At 52.4% G+C, this 16,108-nt stretch overlaps 1 protein-coding gene across 6 annotated transcripts in view; it reads left to right on the top strand.

The window, feature by feature from the left end:
* The window catches only part of LOC135243226 (SRC kinase signaling inhibitor 1-like), a 139,808-nt gene that overhangs the window by 93,434 nt on the left and 30,266 nt on the right, over positions 1–16,108 (top strand). For all 6 annotated transcript variants that reach the window (XM_064314891.1, XM_064314892.1, XM_064314893.1 and 3 more), the window contains exons 6-11: positions 1,489–1,684; positions 3,000–3,292; positions 10,569–11,419; positions 11,588–11,677; positions 12,716–12,756; positions 14,565–14,728. In XM_064314891.1, the coding sequence (XP_064170961.1) occupies positions 1,489–1,684; positions 3,000–3,292; positions 10,569–11,419; positions 11,588–11,677; positions 12,716–12,756; positions 14,565–14,728 (1,635 nt within the window). The remainder of the gene's footprint in view (positions 1–1,488; positions 1,685–2,999; positions 3,293–10,568; positions 11,420–11,587; positions 11,678–12,715; positions 12,757–14,564; positions 14,729–16,108) is intronic.

Here is a 16,108-nt window from a genome sequence, read left to right as displayed (position 1 = left end):
AAGGCGCTTCGTTATACAACACCAGACCCACCCGGGACGTGCCCCACAGGAGAGATGCCTGGCGGGCAAAGCGATCTCTGGGGGGACGGTCCCGTGCTCCGCTGCCAGCTGCCTGTCCGTCCCGTCCTCTCGGCATGTTGGACGTCCACCCTGAGAATCCTATATTTAAAAAAAAATAATAATAAAAAAAGAATCGGTTGGTTTGGAAGTTTTTGGGGATTTTCGCCGTCATAGCGCCTCAGCCTCTGCTGTGTGTGCTGTGAGTGAGAAGCGCTCACCTGAACTGAGATTCGAACCCGCGCCTCTCACTCACCCCAAAGGCGCCGAAGACGAGCGCGTTACCGGCCAGCCGAAGGCGAAATCGCGAAATCGCCCTCGGCTGTGGTTAACATTGTTATATCGCACCTGAGGCTTCCATCGCCAGTGTTGTCACGGTAACCTGCTACTAGGCCTTGGCTTTACCGAAACCTCACTGAGATAACGGCTACCTAGCCCGAGCTACACCCGCTATACCTGCCCCCTCAGGTAGAGCCCCGCCCCCCTACCGCCTCCGCTGCCCGCTCAGGAGTGGCTACAGCCCGGTGTCTCCGTGCTAATCTAATGGAGCTCTATGCAGCTCTGTCAAGGTGCTTTTTGTTTTGTGTACCCCCCCCCCCCGCGCCCGTCCCCTGCGGCGGTGTGATGATCTCTTTACCCTGAATGTGTGGGATGGTTCCTCTGAGGGATTTGTGCGTGTGTAGTGACATCTTGGGATCTCCATCTTGGAAGAGTGGACTGTTTGTCTTGTTGTCTCTCTCTCTCTCCCTCTCTTTCTCTCTCCCTACAACTTTTCAGTACGATTGAATGAGTCTTTTTTCCTCCTTTGTCTCCTCTCTCTCTCACACACTTTTTCTCTTGCTCTCTTTCCGTCTGTACCTCTTGTCCTCCCTGTCTCACTCTGTCTGTCTCTTTCTCACTCTCTGTCTTATCTGCCTGAGTTTCTCTCGCTGTCTCTCACTTTGTCTCTCTCTCTATCTCTCTCTCTATCCCCCTCTGACTCACTGTCTCTTATCCTCATGCTCTCTCTCCCCCTTCTCCCCCCTCTGACTCTCTCTCTCTCAATTTTCAATTTTTCAATTTCAAGGTGCTTTATTGGCATGACATGCACTGTGTTGCCAAAGCAAGAGTTACAAAGAACAACAGTAATAACAAAAAAATCTACTCTCTCATCAGTTCTCTCTCTGAGTGACTTTCTCTCCCTCCCCCCCTCTCTCTCTCCCTCCTCCCCCCTTCTCTCTCTGTCACCCTCTGACTCTCTCTGTATCTCCCTCAATCGCTCTCTCTGTCAATTCAATTTCAAGTTTCATTTTTTCTCACTCTCTCCCCCTCTCCTCTCTCCCTCTCCCATCCCCCCTCTGTCTCTCCCTCTCTCTTTCTGTCAATTCAATTTCAGTTTAATTTTTTTTCAATAAAATTTATTTTTAAAAATGTCTCTCTCTCCCCCCTCAGACGCGTAGCCCCCGGCACTCCCAGTCCACGCAGTCGGGCCTGGCTGACCAGGCCGCCAAGCTGTCCTTCGCCTCGGCCGAGTCGCTGGAGACCATGTCGGAGGCAGACGTCCCGCTGGGGTTCAACCGAATGAACCGCTTCCGGCAGAGCCTGCCCCTGTCCCGCTCGGCCAGCCAGACCAAGCTGCGCTCCCCAGGTGAGCCCCAAACCCCCCTGTCCCGCTCGGCCAGCCAGACCAAGCTGCGCTCCCCAGGTGAGCCCCAAACCCCCTGTCCCGCTCAGCCAGCCAGACCAAGCTGCGCTCCCAGGTGAGCCCCAAACCCCCTGTCCCGCTCGCCAGCCAGACCAAGCTGCGCTCCCCAGGTCAGCCCCAAACCCCCCTGTCCCGCTCGGCCAGCCAGACCAAGCTGCGCTCCCCAGGTCAGCCCCCCCCCGGCCCCCACCCACCTCACCCCAAACCGTCCTGCCCGTCAGAGGAAGGAGAGAACGCAGGAAGCTGGCAGGACAGGCCGTCGGCCGGGCCTGTCTCTCGCCGGCTGTCTGGTTGCCTGTGAGCCCCCCGAGGGCCTGTGCCTCTGGTGTCTGATACAGCCACAGCTCTGCGTGAAACTAAATGCTTTCCAAACGCATCACACGAAAAAAAGCCCGAATTCTGGTGTTTCAGAGCGACGTGGGAAATTTAACCGCAGATTTGGACGGCGTTCTGGTGCGTGAGGGTCCTCACGTGCAAATAAAAAATTTATCACAAAAAAAGACAAGTGAAATTCATACCCCCCCGCTTCTGGCCGTTTCTCGTCCCGCGCCCAGCAAGTCATTTGGATGTGTGCCGTACATGACTTTGTTTTGCATGGGACCCCCCCCCCCCCCCCGCCCATAAAAAACAGGGTTTTGCGTGATTAACTCCCAGAAATCCCGCGGCCGTTAGGCGGGTCTAAAGAGCAGGCGCAAGCAGTGCTGCCGGGGTTTTTTACGGCAGGTACGGACAGACTCATAAACCCCACTGCCGTCTGTAACACTGCTGGGCGCGAATGAGAGAGCTCTGTCAGCCCTGTAAAGACCACTCTATAAAACCAGGAGGACTATGATGGATGGATACAGTAAGAGCGCAGTAATGTAGAGCTGTGTGTGTGTGTTTGTTTGTGTGTGTGTGTGTGTGTGTATATGTGTGTACATACACACTACTTATCTCTGTGCTTTGGGCTGTGTGACTCATTGTCCCTCTCCCTGTTTTCTTTGTCCCACTCTCTCTCCCTCTCCTTTGTCCCACTCTCTCCCTCCCTCTCCTTCTACTCATCCTCCCTTTCTCTCCCTCTCCCCCCTCTCCCCCATCCCCCCCTCCCCCTCCCCCTCCCACTCTCTCTCCCTCTCCTTTGTCCCACTCTCTCTCTCCCTCTCCTTCCCCTCATCCTCCCTCTCTCTCTCCCCCCCTCTCTTTCTCTCTCTCTCCCCCATCCCCCCCCCCTCTCTTCCCTCTCCTCCCTCCCCCTCCTCCCCCCCCCCCGGCCCCCCAGGCGTGCTCTTCCTGCAGTTCGGGGACGAGACGCGGCGGGTGCACATCACGCACGAGCTGAGCAGCCTGGACACGCTGCACGCGCTCATCGTGCACATGTTCCCGCAGAAGCTCACCATGGGCATGCTCAAGTCGCCCAACACCGCCATCCTCATCAAGGACGAGGCACGCAACGTCTTCTACGTGCTGGAGGACGTGCGCGACATCCAGGACCGCAGCATCATCAAGATCTACCGCAAGGAGCCCATCTACGCCTCCTACCCCGCCGCCCACCTGGCCAACGGCGACCTGCGGGTGAGGTCACGTGACATCGCATGCTCTCTCCGATTGGCTTGTGTGCCGGTCAGCCATGGGCGCTTAGCTTAGCTTAGCTTAGCTCGCAAACGGGTCTCTGTTATCTTCTTCACAAGCAGAGCTCAGCTGTAGGGTTTTGGGTGGCCGTGAACAGGAATGAACTGGGGTGAAATGATTGCGGTCTGGGTGGGTGTGTGTGTGTGTGTGTGTGTGAGAGTGTGGGGGTGTGTGTGTGTGTGTTTGTGTGAGAGAGAGAGTGTGAGAGAGAGAGAGTGAGTGTGTGACAGAGGCAGTCACGGACTGGGTGGCCGGGGTGGGGGGTGGAGGGGTAGGGGGAAATGCTGGCGATCACAGCCTGGGGAGCTGGCATCAAAAAAACTATTTTCACTGTCAATGCTGCACAATTTAAATGTTTTTCTAAAAAAAATTTTTTTTTTTTTAACGTAATTTAAACCTGAATTTCATGACCCAGGAATGGTTGTGGCCCTAAACAGCCGCATAGAGCGTTTCTGCCAGCGGGCGGCTCAGTTCACAGACAGTTTGCTCTTTGCAGAACTTAGTCAGAGTTAACGTCAGTGACGTTAATGAGTCTGGGCGTTAATGAATCCGAGAGTCTATCAGGAGTAACAGCCTGCTGAGCACTCTGCTTTGCTTCAGACTCTCTACTTAAGAGTTTCCCCTGAAGCCATCCATCCGTTAATCCATTATCTGCACCCGACCCTGAGCGGGGTCGCGGGAGGTGCTGGAGCCTATCCCAGCATGCATTGCGGTGCATCAGGCGAGAGGCGGCAACACGCCCTGGACAGGCCGCTGACCTATCACAGGACACCGACTCCATTCCCTCACACGCTCATATACCTGTGGCCAATTTAGAGTCTGTGGGGAGGAAACCCTCGTGGACATGGGGGGGGGGGGTGCAAACCCCCCATAGGAAGGCCCAGGTGGGGGGACTTCTTGCTGTGAAGCTAAAGGCAGCAGACCTGGGTCAAATACGCATTTGTTTTGGATTCAAATACTTTTCTCTACGCTTTACTGATCTTGTCTGGTGTATTGGAACCAATGAAATTACTCTCAGAAGGTGCAAGCCCCGCCTTCTGGTCACATTGGCAGGCTCAGTTACACCAGGCAAGATCAATAGAGCACAGAAAAGTATGAATATAAAAAACAAATGCGTGTTTGACCCAGTTCTGAAAGGCAGCTACTTGCGAACATTCGGTTGCATGTTTGGTGCCGGTTGTAGTCGACTGTGGAAATGCTGTAGCAGCCGCGTCGTTCAGAGACGGCGCATGTGTTTCCAGGTCCGCCCGCTCATGAATATTCAGAGAACGACCGGGGGGGGGCTCGTCAAGTTGTGACAAGAACTCTTTAGAACTCTCCGTACGGCGAGCCGAAGGCCCCAGATTGGCCCTCTCGGCGCATCCTCGCGGACCAATTAGAATTTCTCGTGGTTGAAGCTGAGCCAGGGTAGTCTGGTCCAACTTCCCCTCCATAAAATAAATGCTGGAAAGGCCATGGAGCATATTTTTTTTTTGGCCCCGTCTCGATAACCCAGGGTAAAATAAATAAGCTCCTGTCGAACTTGTTTCTTCGCAGTCGACAAACAACAGATGCAGTGGTGATTCAGTTTCTGATTTTCAAACCGATTTGGAATGTGCGAGTGAAAGAATGAACGAACTAATTAATTAATTAAGGAATTTGTTTTGAACCTAAGAACAAACATAGAAATTAAACGGAGAAATGTAAAAACAAGACTGAAAATTCAAAATTCAACGGTACGTGCAGAAATAGATAGTGTATTAAAAAAGGATTAACATTGATTAGTCGATCCTGAAACAGCCTTTAGGTGCTGTTTAGATTTTACGATAAGTGACAGTTATTCTGATGAACAAACTGCTCCCGTCTTTAAGAAGACGCTGCGGGTCTCCAGATGATTTTGGACGAGCTCGAAGTCGCTTCCCTTCCTTTTTCGGATAATTAATGGAGACAGATTCCTGGGCGGTTTCTTCTTCTGTTTATTTAGAGCGGAAACTCTTTAATTATTAATATAATAATTATTTATTATTAATTATTCTAATAATATAATGATTCATTATTCTCGAGTCGCGTCCTCCGGCTCTCCGAACGCTTCGGCGGCCGAACGGCTGCACGCGATTCGGCGTCTGAGATCGAGGGAGGCGGCTCAGGTGTGCCTCTGTGCTCGGCCAGCTGGCCTGGCAGTCCGGCCTTCCCAGCGACAGGTGGATGACACGGCACATCTGGACAAAACCGGGCTGGGCAGGTGCAGGACCCAATCAGATTTAATCCAGAATTAAAGACAAGTCTGCACACTGAAAGCTTTTCTTTAATCCAGGCTGGGCCTTCTAGCCTATAGATTGGTGAGATGCGAAGAGGGTCAGAGAGTTCTCAGCAACTTGCAATGCTGTTACATTACATTACATTACAGGCATTTAGCAGACGCTCTTATCCAGAACGACTTACACAACTTTTACATAGCATTTTTACATTGTATCCATTTATACAGCTGGATATATACTGAAGCAATTCCGGTTAAGTACCTTGCTCAAGGGTACAACGGCAGTGTCCTTACCCGGGAATCGAACCTGCGCCCTTTCGGTTACAAGCCCAGTTCCTTACCCACTGTGCTACACTCCGTCCCTGTTCCGCTTCTTTGCAATGTCAACGTGGAACAATTCTTGAGTATTGCTTCCTGCTAAGACTTAAACATCCACTTCTGTCCAGTGATCACAGATGCAAAGGAAGGTTTAGGTGGTATTCTATGGTATTAGACCTGCTGGTGTGCTTTTTCGCTCGTGGGTCAAATTGGGCCGAATAATTTCTTGGTGTAAAACGGCGGTTCTGTCTGCAAGGATCCAGGTTCCATTTTTATTTTTTTCAGTGGTGAAACCGTCCCCCCCCACCCCAGCCCCCCCCCCATAGCATTCATCTCAGGCTTGGACCATTATGCGCTGTAATTAAATTGGATCTCATGGATCACCTTCTCTGCCGTCTTGATTGCTTTCGCTTCCTCGTTTACAAGTCGTGGGCTTTTTTTTCTTTCTTTTTTTTCTTTTTTCTTTTCTTTTTTTTTACGGAGCGTGATTTCCCTCGGTGAGCCTCGAGCGAACGTCGCGTGGAGCGGTTCCTCGTCCGCGGCGTTGCCCAAAGACGCCTCGTCTGCCCTCGTTACGCGGTACGGACAGAGCCCGGCTCTTCAAGCGGCGACGTCCAGGGTTTCGCACGCCCCCCCCGGTGTTGAATTACCCTGATCGCAGAGCTCATTGCCTTGTGGTGATTGTCAAAATGGCCGAAATCCTTGCTGGGTCTCCTGCGCCCATACTACAGTGTGGGAGTGGGAGGCGGAGGGGGGGGGGGCAGCTCACAGATCTGTGGACTCTTACACAGTCTTTTGTGTTGTCCCGGAAGATGGATGGTGCTATTTTGGGCTCGTTTGGCTGGTTCGGGTTAGAGTGCCCGGGGCAGTGACTCCTCCATATTTATAGCGTCCTCTCCTCTTTAGTGTTTTCCTCAGAGGAGGAGGAGGAGGAGGAGGGGGAGGAGGAGGAGGAGGGGGGGGTGGAGCCGTGCGGCCTGTGGGAGCGCTTTCACCGAAGGCGATACTGCGTTTGTTAACCCTGCGAGATCGGTGCTGACCGCTGCGTTTCTTTATTCGGCTCGCTGACCTCCACCGTTGCGAAGATGGACTCGCCGCAACGGGGGTAATTCTCTGTGATTTTACCCTCCGCCTCACGCAAAAAAGGCTTTAATCGAACACTCTATATCAGAACAATTGGGTTCACTATTTCTGACCTCCGTATTGTGCTATGCATTATGGGAACGCCGAGCTACTGAAAGCAGACGTGCTTTCTATAAATGTGTAAAAATGAAGGTGCCATTTTCAGTGTGGGAGAGGGACCTGCTGGAGTTGGCCGGGTCTATGCAGCTATCTGCGGATGTGTCTGAGAGCCATCGGTGGACGTGTTCTTTTTTTTATCGTTCTGAAACGATGGGAGCGGGACCGTCGGTACTGGAGCGCTGAGGGAGCGGGTTCTGTGCAGGCAGCTGGAGTCACTCCGGTTTATTCCGGTTTATTCCGGTTTATTCCCGGGTCGGGCCCGTGTTCCTGAATGAGTAAAGATGGCAGCACGAGCTGGAATAGATATAAAAGGAACCTCTTCCGAGCACAGGTATGAGTCTCTGAGCTCTAAGAAAAAAGAGAAAAGAAAAAAAAACACCTGAAGGAAGGATTCATTTCCCAGAGTTCCAGCACCGGTGAATCTCGGGCCTTTGAAAAAAATAAAAAAATAAATAAAAACCCATGAAAGTTTAGTGCTGTCCGTTCCTCTCAGGGGCAGCGCAGGGGGTACAGGCGGGTGTGTTTCAGCACGGCTGTGTTCAGAGTGGGCTGCTGGGGGGGGGGGGGGTGGGGGGGCGCTGTAGGTGAGCCTCATGCAAATGATCTCCTTGGCATTCAGCCTGTCACTCAAGCCTGTTAAACCGTGGCCCCGCCCCCTCCTTCCCCTGCAGCGCTCTGCTATTCGCTCCCTCCCTCGTCAGTCGCTCTCCTGTGGCCAGTCAGCTTAAGCTCCTCTCCCCCCCTCTCTGGCTGAGTGAGTGGGCTCCGATTGGCTGTGTGTTTCCAAGGGCAAACTGCCGTCCCCCTCCGCTGCCCCCACAGGTCTCTGGGGCTGTTTATTGAGCTCCAGGATTGCCTTGAGTCTTTTATGGGTGCGAGGTACAGGCCTCTGGGGTTTGGCCCTGCCCCAGCAGTGCAGTAATAAACACTATGATTATGCGATTAGAGGCTGTAAACCAGGGGGAGGGGGAGGGGGAGGGGAGGGGGAGGAGGGGCCTGCCCGCGGGACGAGGGGGAAGGAGAGGACGGAGGGATGGAGGGAGGAGGGGTGGAGGAAGAACGAGCGGAGGAAGCATGGAGACGTGGACGTGGTAGAGGATGGGGGTTTTGGGATTGGGGGATGGGGATGGAGATGGGAGAAGCGAAGGATCGAAGGGGCGAAAGGGTGGAATTTGAGGAGGGGGGAGAGAGGAGGGGAGGAAAAGCAGGGAATGAGAGCGGCCGCTCGTTTGCTTTCCGACGAGCGACAGAGCCAGAGAGACCAGGAATGAGCCCTCAGGTGCAGAGAGAACGAGAGAGAGAGAGAGGGAGGGAGAGAGTGAGGGAAGAAGGGAGGAGAGAGAGAGAGATGGGGGAGGGAGAGAAGGAGAGAGAGTAACAGGGAGAGATGGAGCGAGGGAGATTAAAGGATGCACTAGTGAAGGTTGGAGTCTGCTGGCCGTGCTGCAGCCTGGCTCTCTCTTCCCCACAGACAGAGGAGAGAAGGCAGCGATGGCCAGGCGCTGTAGCTGCTGCTGCACTGGCTCTCTCTGTGCTGGGGTTTCCAGATTTAGAATGCGTCTGAATGGGACTCCATACACGCGTGGGATGGGCTGTCTCAACCGATTAAGGATTGGGGGGTTAGGGATGGGGGGTGAGGACGAAAAAAGCATAATGGTTGTGACTGAAGAAAACTGGCGGTCAAATTTCAATCAATTATTCAGGCCGGACATTTATATTCTCAGGCCGGGGCCGCAATCCGGAGCGGTACGAGTGTCCTGAGAAGCGGATGTTCTGGTCCTGAACCGGGCGGCTCGCAGCCCTTCTCTCTGCCCTGCCGTGGTGTGTGGCGTGTTGTCGTGGTGTGTGGCGTGTTGCCGTGGTGTTCGGCGTGTTGCCGTGGTGTTCGGCGTGTTGCCGTGGCGTGCGGCGTGTTGCCGTGGCGTGTTGCCGTGGCGCGTGGCGTGTTGCCGTGGTGTGCAGCGTGTTGCCGTGGTGTGCGGCGTGTTGCCGTGGTGCATGTGTGTAGCTGTGGTGTGAGTTCAGGTCGCCTCAATGTCATCAGGGACGAAGCATCCCCCCCCGCGCTCCCCCCCCCCCCCCCATTCCTCCTGCTCCTGCCCGGGTGGCTGGTTGCCATGGTAACCCCTCCTACCCTTCTGTCACCGCTGCTGTTGGGCTCAAATAATTTCTGACATCCATGATAACTTAATCGGCCAATAATCAGATCATCTGGATTCAATCATGGGTTCCATTTTTCTTTTCTCCTTACAGCAGTGAATCCCCCCCCCCCCCTGTACAGCAACTAAATATGCCACGTTAGATATGTTAAGTTCTGTGTCATGATAACTTAACGGCATGATAACTCAGATCGTTATTTCGTGTCGTAGTTAAGTTCATAGGGTTAACGTTTTGTGTCAGTTAGTTATGTTAACGTTTTTGTGTCAGTTAGATGATAGCGTTTCTGTGTCAGTTAGATGATGGCGTTTTCTGTGTCAGTTAGATGATACCGTTTCTGTGTCAGTTAGATGATAACGTTTCTGTGTCAGTTAGATGATGGCGTTTCTGTGTCAGTTAGATGTGTTAACGTTTTTGTGTCAGTTATACATGTTAACGTTTTTGTGTCAGTTAGATGATAGCGTTTTTGTGTCAGTTAGATGATAACGTTTCTGTGTCAGTTAGATGATAACGTTTCTGTGTCAGTTAGATGATAACGTTTCTGTGTCAGTAGATGTACGTTGTCAGTTAAGTTGTTTGTGTCAGTTAGATGATACGTTTTGTGTCAGTTAGATGATAACGTTTCTGTGTCAGTTAGATGATAACGTTTTGTGTCAGTTAGGTGATGTTTTGTCAAGTCTTTGTCAGTTAGATGATGCGTTTCTGTGTCAGTTAGATGATAGCGTTTCTGTGTCAGTTAGATGATAAGTCTTTTGTGTCAGTAGATGTAATGTGTCAGTTGTGTCGTTAGTTATGTTAACGTTTTGTGTCAGTTAATGTAACGTTTTGTGTCAGATGTGATGATGGCGTTTCTGTGTCAGTTAGATGATAACGTTTTTGTGTCAGTTAGATGATAACGTTTGTGTCAGTTACATTACGTTTGTGTCAGTTAGATGATAACGTTTCTGTGTCAGTTAGATGATAACGTTTCTGTGTCAGTTAGATGATGGCGTTTCTGTGTCAGTTAGATGATAACGTTTCTGTGTCAGTTAGATGATGGCGTTTCTGTGTCAGTTAGATGATGGCGTTTCTGTGTCAGTTAGATGATGGCGTTTCTGTGTCAGTTAGATGATGGCGTTTCTGTGTCAGTTAGATGATGGCGTTTCTGTGTCAGTTAGATGATGGCGTTTCTGTGTCAGTTAGATGATAGCGTTTTTGTGTCAGTTATGTTAGCGGTGCGCGGGATGCCGTTCGCTGCGTTAGCCGCGCTCTGCTCTGCCGTTCCAGAGGGAGATGGTGTACTCGTCCCGCGACTCCTCCCCAACCCGCCGCCTCAACAGCCTGCCCTCCTCGGCCTCGCCCCCCTCCGGCTCGCCGTCCCGCTCCCGCCTGTCCTACGGCGGGGGGCGCCCCCCTTCCTTCTCCGGGCCCGGGGGCCACCCGGGCCAGCAGCCGCACCACCCCCACCACCCGCACCAGCCCCACCCGCACCACCCGCAGGCGGGCCACCCGGCGGGCGGCGGCGGCGGCGGCGGCGGCCTCTCCCCGTCGCCCAGCGCCATCCTGGAGCGGCGCGACGTGAAGCCGGACGAGGAGGTGTCCGGGAAGAACATGGTGGTGCTGAAGAACGAGGGCCTCTACGCCGACCCCTACGGCCTGGTGCACGAGGGCCGGCTCAGCATCGCCTCCACGCAGTCGCTGGCCGCCATCGGCGACCCCTTCGGGTTCCCCGTGTCCGGCGGCCTGTACCGCCGCGGCTCCGTCCGCTCGCTCAGCACCTACTCCGCGGCCGCCCTGCAGGGGGAGCTGGAGGAGGCGCTGTACAAGCCCGGCGGGCCGCTGTACGCGGACTCCTACGCCTCCACGCTGGGCATGGGCTTCCGCCTGCCGCCCTCCTCGCCGCAGAAGATCCCGGACATGCAGCTGCGCGACCGGGACGCGTACTCGGGCCCGCCCAGCCGCGCCTCGCCCGTCCGCCAGACCTTCCGCAAGGACTCCGCCTCCTCCGTCTTCGTGGAGAGCCCCAAGTCCCGCCCCGGCTCCGGGTCCGACCCGCTCGGCGGGGGCGGGGGCGTGGGGGAGGGGCCGAGGGGGACCGGGTACGGCTCCCCGCTGCCCGGCAACGAGACGGAGACGCGGTGAGTGTGCGTGTGTGTGTGTGAGTGTGTGCGTGCGTTTGTGTGTGTGTGTGTGTTTGCGTGTGTCGTGGTGTGTGTGTGTGTTGTGTGCTGGTGCAATGACGTGTGCGCTTCTGATTCCTGTGTGTGTCTCTGGTAATAACCATTGGGCCGCTCTGTGTTGCTCAGTGAGCGGATGGAGGCCATGGAGAAGCAGATCGCCAGTCTGACGGGTCTGGTGCAGAGCGTGCTCACCCGCGGCCCCGACAGCGACAGCACGTAAGAGCGTCTGCGCAGTCACAACCGCGTCTGCATGCAGTCAAAACCATATCTGCGCAGTCAGAACCATGTCTGCATGCAGTCAGCACTGTCTGCGCAGTCACAACCACGTCTGCATGCAGTTAGAACCATGTGTACATGCAGTCAACACTCTGTCTGTGCAGTCAACGCTGTGTGTGCGCAGTCAGAACCATGTGTGCATGCAGTCAACACTGTGTCTGTGCAGTCAGAACCATGTGTGCATGCAGTCAACACTGTGTCTGTGCAGTCACCACTGTGTGTGCGCAGTCAGAACCATGTGTGCATGCAGTCAAAACCATGTCTGCGCAGTCAGAACCATGTCTGCACAGTCAACACCATATCTGCACGGTCAGAACCATGTGTGCATGCAGTCAACACTGTGTCTGCGCAGTCAGAACCATGTGTGCATGCAGTCAACACTGTGTCTGCGCAGTCAGAACCATGTGTTCATACAGTCAACACCATGTCTGCACAGTCAAAACCATGTGGGCATGCAGTCAGAACCATGTCTGCGCAGTCAAAACCACTTCTGCGCAGTCAAAACCATAATAATACTAATAATAATAATCACTTTATTTATATAGCACTTTTCATACAATGGTTTGCAGCCCAAAGTGCTTCACAGAAAAGCATTTGCAAATTGAAAGAAATGGAAAACAGAAAAAAATAAGGCAATGGAAAATATATAGCCATGTCTGTATATATATAATGGAACATATAAACCCATGTCTGCGCAGTCAGCGCTAAGTCAGAACCGTCTCTCCTCGCTGTCCAAACCAGGTCTCCTCACGGTCAAATCATTACACCTCACAGCAAACAGGCTTCATGCTGTGTTTGTCAGCTATTTTTGTTATTAGTAGACCGTAACGGTTTCCCCCACTTAATATAAACGCTGAGGTTGAAAATATCTCTTATGTAGACTAAGGCCCCTTGACACCAAGAGTGTGTGTATGTGTATGTGTGTGTGTGTGTGTGTGTGTATCGCTGTAGATGAGATCATCTCCTTTTATCTTGCAGAGAGAAGACTGAGTCCACTAGCGACGGCTCTGCCACAGGAAGTGAGTACTTCCACCTTCCCTTCTGTTTCTCACCTGAGCGGGTCCCACAGGTGTGCGGGTCCCAGGGCAAACCTCACCTGGGCGGGTCCCACAGGTGTGTGGGTCCCAGGGCAAACCTCACCTGAGCGGGTCCCACAGGTGTGTGGGTCCCAGGGTAAACCTCACCTGAGCGGGTCCCACAGGTGTGTGGGTCCCAGGGCAAACCTCACCTGAGCGGGTCCCACAGGTGTGAAAACTCTCTTTCCCCCTTTCGGCTGCACCCCTTTGCTTCTCCGCCCAGCTCTGACCTGCTTTTCACCCTTCTTCCCTCCAGTTCCCAAATTTTGGCGGTTGCTATGGGCGACCGCCTGGAAGCTTCTCCTCCCTGGCTGATCAGTCTGCTCTTTGCAGGTTTCAGCTGGGCGGCGGCAGGAAAGCTCGTGGACATAGACTGTAGGATGGGCGCTTCATAATAGATTTATTTTTATATTTCATTTGTGCTTGGGAAATAGCGGACGATGGTGCTCATGGTCTTTCTTTGTGTCCATTTACATTGAGTTTAAGAAAGCCCCAGTTTCCTTTTTTTATTATTCATTGTTTTTTTTGTTTGTTTGTTTATTTTTTTCATCAACAATTTTTTTGGACTTAAGCCAGACAGACAGAGAATTGGTGTCTTATCTTATCCGCACTTGGAATCCCCAGATGCACCTACTCTATGCAGTCTTAACTTGTGTGTGTGTGTGTGTGTGTGTCTGTATCTGTGTGGGTGCGTGCGTGTGCGTGTATGTGTGCGTGTGTGTGTGTGTATGTAGGTGTTTGTGTGCATGTGTGTTTGCGTGTGTGTGTTTGTGTGCATGTGTGCATGTGTGTGTGTGCGTGTGTGCATGTGTTTGTATGTGTGTGTGTGTGAGTTCACTCTTCCTCCGTTATGGCGGTACCGCAGTAGAGAGGTGAAAATGGCGTCTCTGCTCTTTTTCCCCAAAGATGGAAGGGACGTGCACGGCTCCACCTCTCCCACACAGGCCACTTTGCTTAATTTGCGTGGCAGGCAAAGCCACTGCCCCTCAAACCCTGTGACCGGTTGTGTCTTTGAATATTCCACATTTGACTCCGCATGATTATCCCTGCTTGTGATGACGCTCCATCCCTCACCAGTAAACCTGGTCAGTGCTAAGTGATGAGGCTCTAACCCTCACCAGTAAACCTGGTCAGTGCTAAGTGATGCTACTCACAGTGCTAAGTGATGGGGCCCTAACCCTCAGTGGTTAACCCTCTCCAGTGGGTTCGTGTTTCCACCCTCCCTCTGGATCCCTCTCCAAATGGACATTCCTTCCTTTCTGAACCCACAACTGTTTGTCCCTCACGTGTTCTTTCTCTACCTTTAATTCTGATGTAGTGCATGTGACTGGAGCGATGAGAACTATGTATTACTAATACAGGGATATGCAGTACAGCACTGAGCAGAAGAGCAGAGTTTCAGTGTCACGTCGCGGGGGTGAAGGCTGTAGAATAGTCCAGGAGTGTGAGTAGCGTGGTGTCAGACCCAGGCAGACCGCTGCACCAAGTGATCTGGAGAATGAGGTTATTACTGTCTGAGACAACCCCGGGACAAATGGTACAGCCCACGGTGTGCCTTTCCAGGAAATTACCTCTGCTTTTGTGCTGCGTATGTATGTGTGTGTGTGCGTGTGTGCGCGTGTGTGTTTGTGTGCGTGTTTGTGAGTGCGCGTGGGAGTATGCATGTGTTTAGTCCTTCCTCCACAATGTACAGCAAATGTGTGCGTGGTGGTGGGTTGCCATGACAACTGTCCCGTTCTCTGATTCGACAGCTCTCACTCCCTCCGCCCCCCTGGCCCTGATGCCGCCGCCCCCTCCCTGCGGAGAAACGCAGACCGACAGTGACACGCGGCTGCAGATGCAGCTGCACCTGCGCGACCTGCAGCAGAACGCCTTCGAGCTGCGCAGCCAGCTGTCCCAGCTGCGCAAGCTGCAGGTGAGCTTCGGCGTGCGACTGCACGGCGGTGTGTTTGTTTGACCACACTTGCGGTATTGTGTGCAGTTCTGGGGACCGTACTACAAAAAATATATAGAGGAGCTCTGGAAAAGGTTCAAAGAAGGGCAACCAAACTGATTCCAATATGAATGATTAAAACTATGAGGAAAGACATAAGAAGCTTAATTTCTGCAAGCTTTAGTAAAAGGAGACTTTGGGGCGATTTGATTGAGGCTTTTAAATTCATAAAGGGGATTAAAAAAGTGAACTACAAGAGATTATTCGGGTTGAGTTCCGTTAGTTGGGCTGAATGGCCTGATCTTTGTTTGAGTTCTGTCCTTACTGCCCCTTGATCAGCATCACGCTGAGAACGATGTGTGTAAATTTTGATTGTGCACATTTTTGATGTGCATAAATCTAGATGTTTTTGATCGGTAAAACTTCATTCATACGAAAGGACCATTGTAGACTTAAGTATTCCTTAGTATCACATTACTGAGACCGATCCACCCACCAACCCCACTCCCCCCCACCCCTACCCCCCACTCCAGCACCCCATAATTCCTACAGACAGGCGTAGCATCAGATAAAACAGATCAACATGAACAGAGTGGAGAAAAGAAGAACAAGGAACCTGACAATGACCTCCCCCCCGTAGACTGACAGCCTAAGCAGAGATAACCTCCCACCCCCACCCAACCTCAAATATCCTGCCAGAAAAAAAAACCACTGCAACTCTATTTAAGATGGTGAAAATTGCACATGGAAGGAGCGTCTGTGTGAAATGTCACATCAGCCAGACCACAAAGAGATCTTGGCCCCATCTCATGAGTGACCACACATGGGGGCGGGGAGTTTGATTAAGAGTGGCCTTTCATCTCCAGAGAACTTCATAAAACAAGGTGTGATGTTGTCTCGCACTTTAGAAAAGAGCAACAGTGGCAGATGGTAGTCTTAACCACCAGCTGGCTTAACCCTTTGAAGAGCAGGTTCTTTTGAATGTTTTTTTCTCCCCCCAAAACTCTGTGTTCTTGAACTCTACCGCTTTCGGTCACCAGCAGTGATTGTGACATCATCAGCATTAGAATGTTCGGTTGAGAGCATTCTAATCACGTATCTGTGACCTCACACCTTAAAAGGGATATTTCACTTTGGCGTAACACAAGTCATTTTGTGGCGTTTACCTCATGTTATTCGCATGGCGTGGAATTCCAGCGACATCAGCTGTACGCGCTGACCATTAACGGCATCGCCGTTCCACCCTGCTGTCCGGCTCACTGTTCACTCCCTCTCATTCTCAGAGCCTCACCCAATATTAAAAGCTTTAACGCAACAAACTAACTTTGAAGGATAATGGATCAATAAACCAGAGTACCAACG

This window comes from Anguilla rostrata, chromosome 17 (genome assembly GCF_018555375.3).
Source record: "Anguilla rostrata isolate EN2019 chromosome 17, ASM1855537v3, whole genome shotgun sequence".
NCBI lineage: Eukaryota > Metazoa > Chordata > Actinopteri > Anguilliformes > Anguillidae > Anguilla > Anguilla rostrata.
Note: the sequence above shows the minus strand (reverse complement) of the source record. Positions and strands in the feature narration are given on the sequence as shown.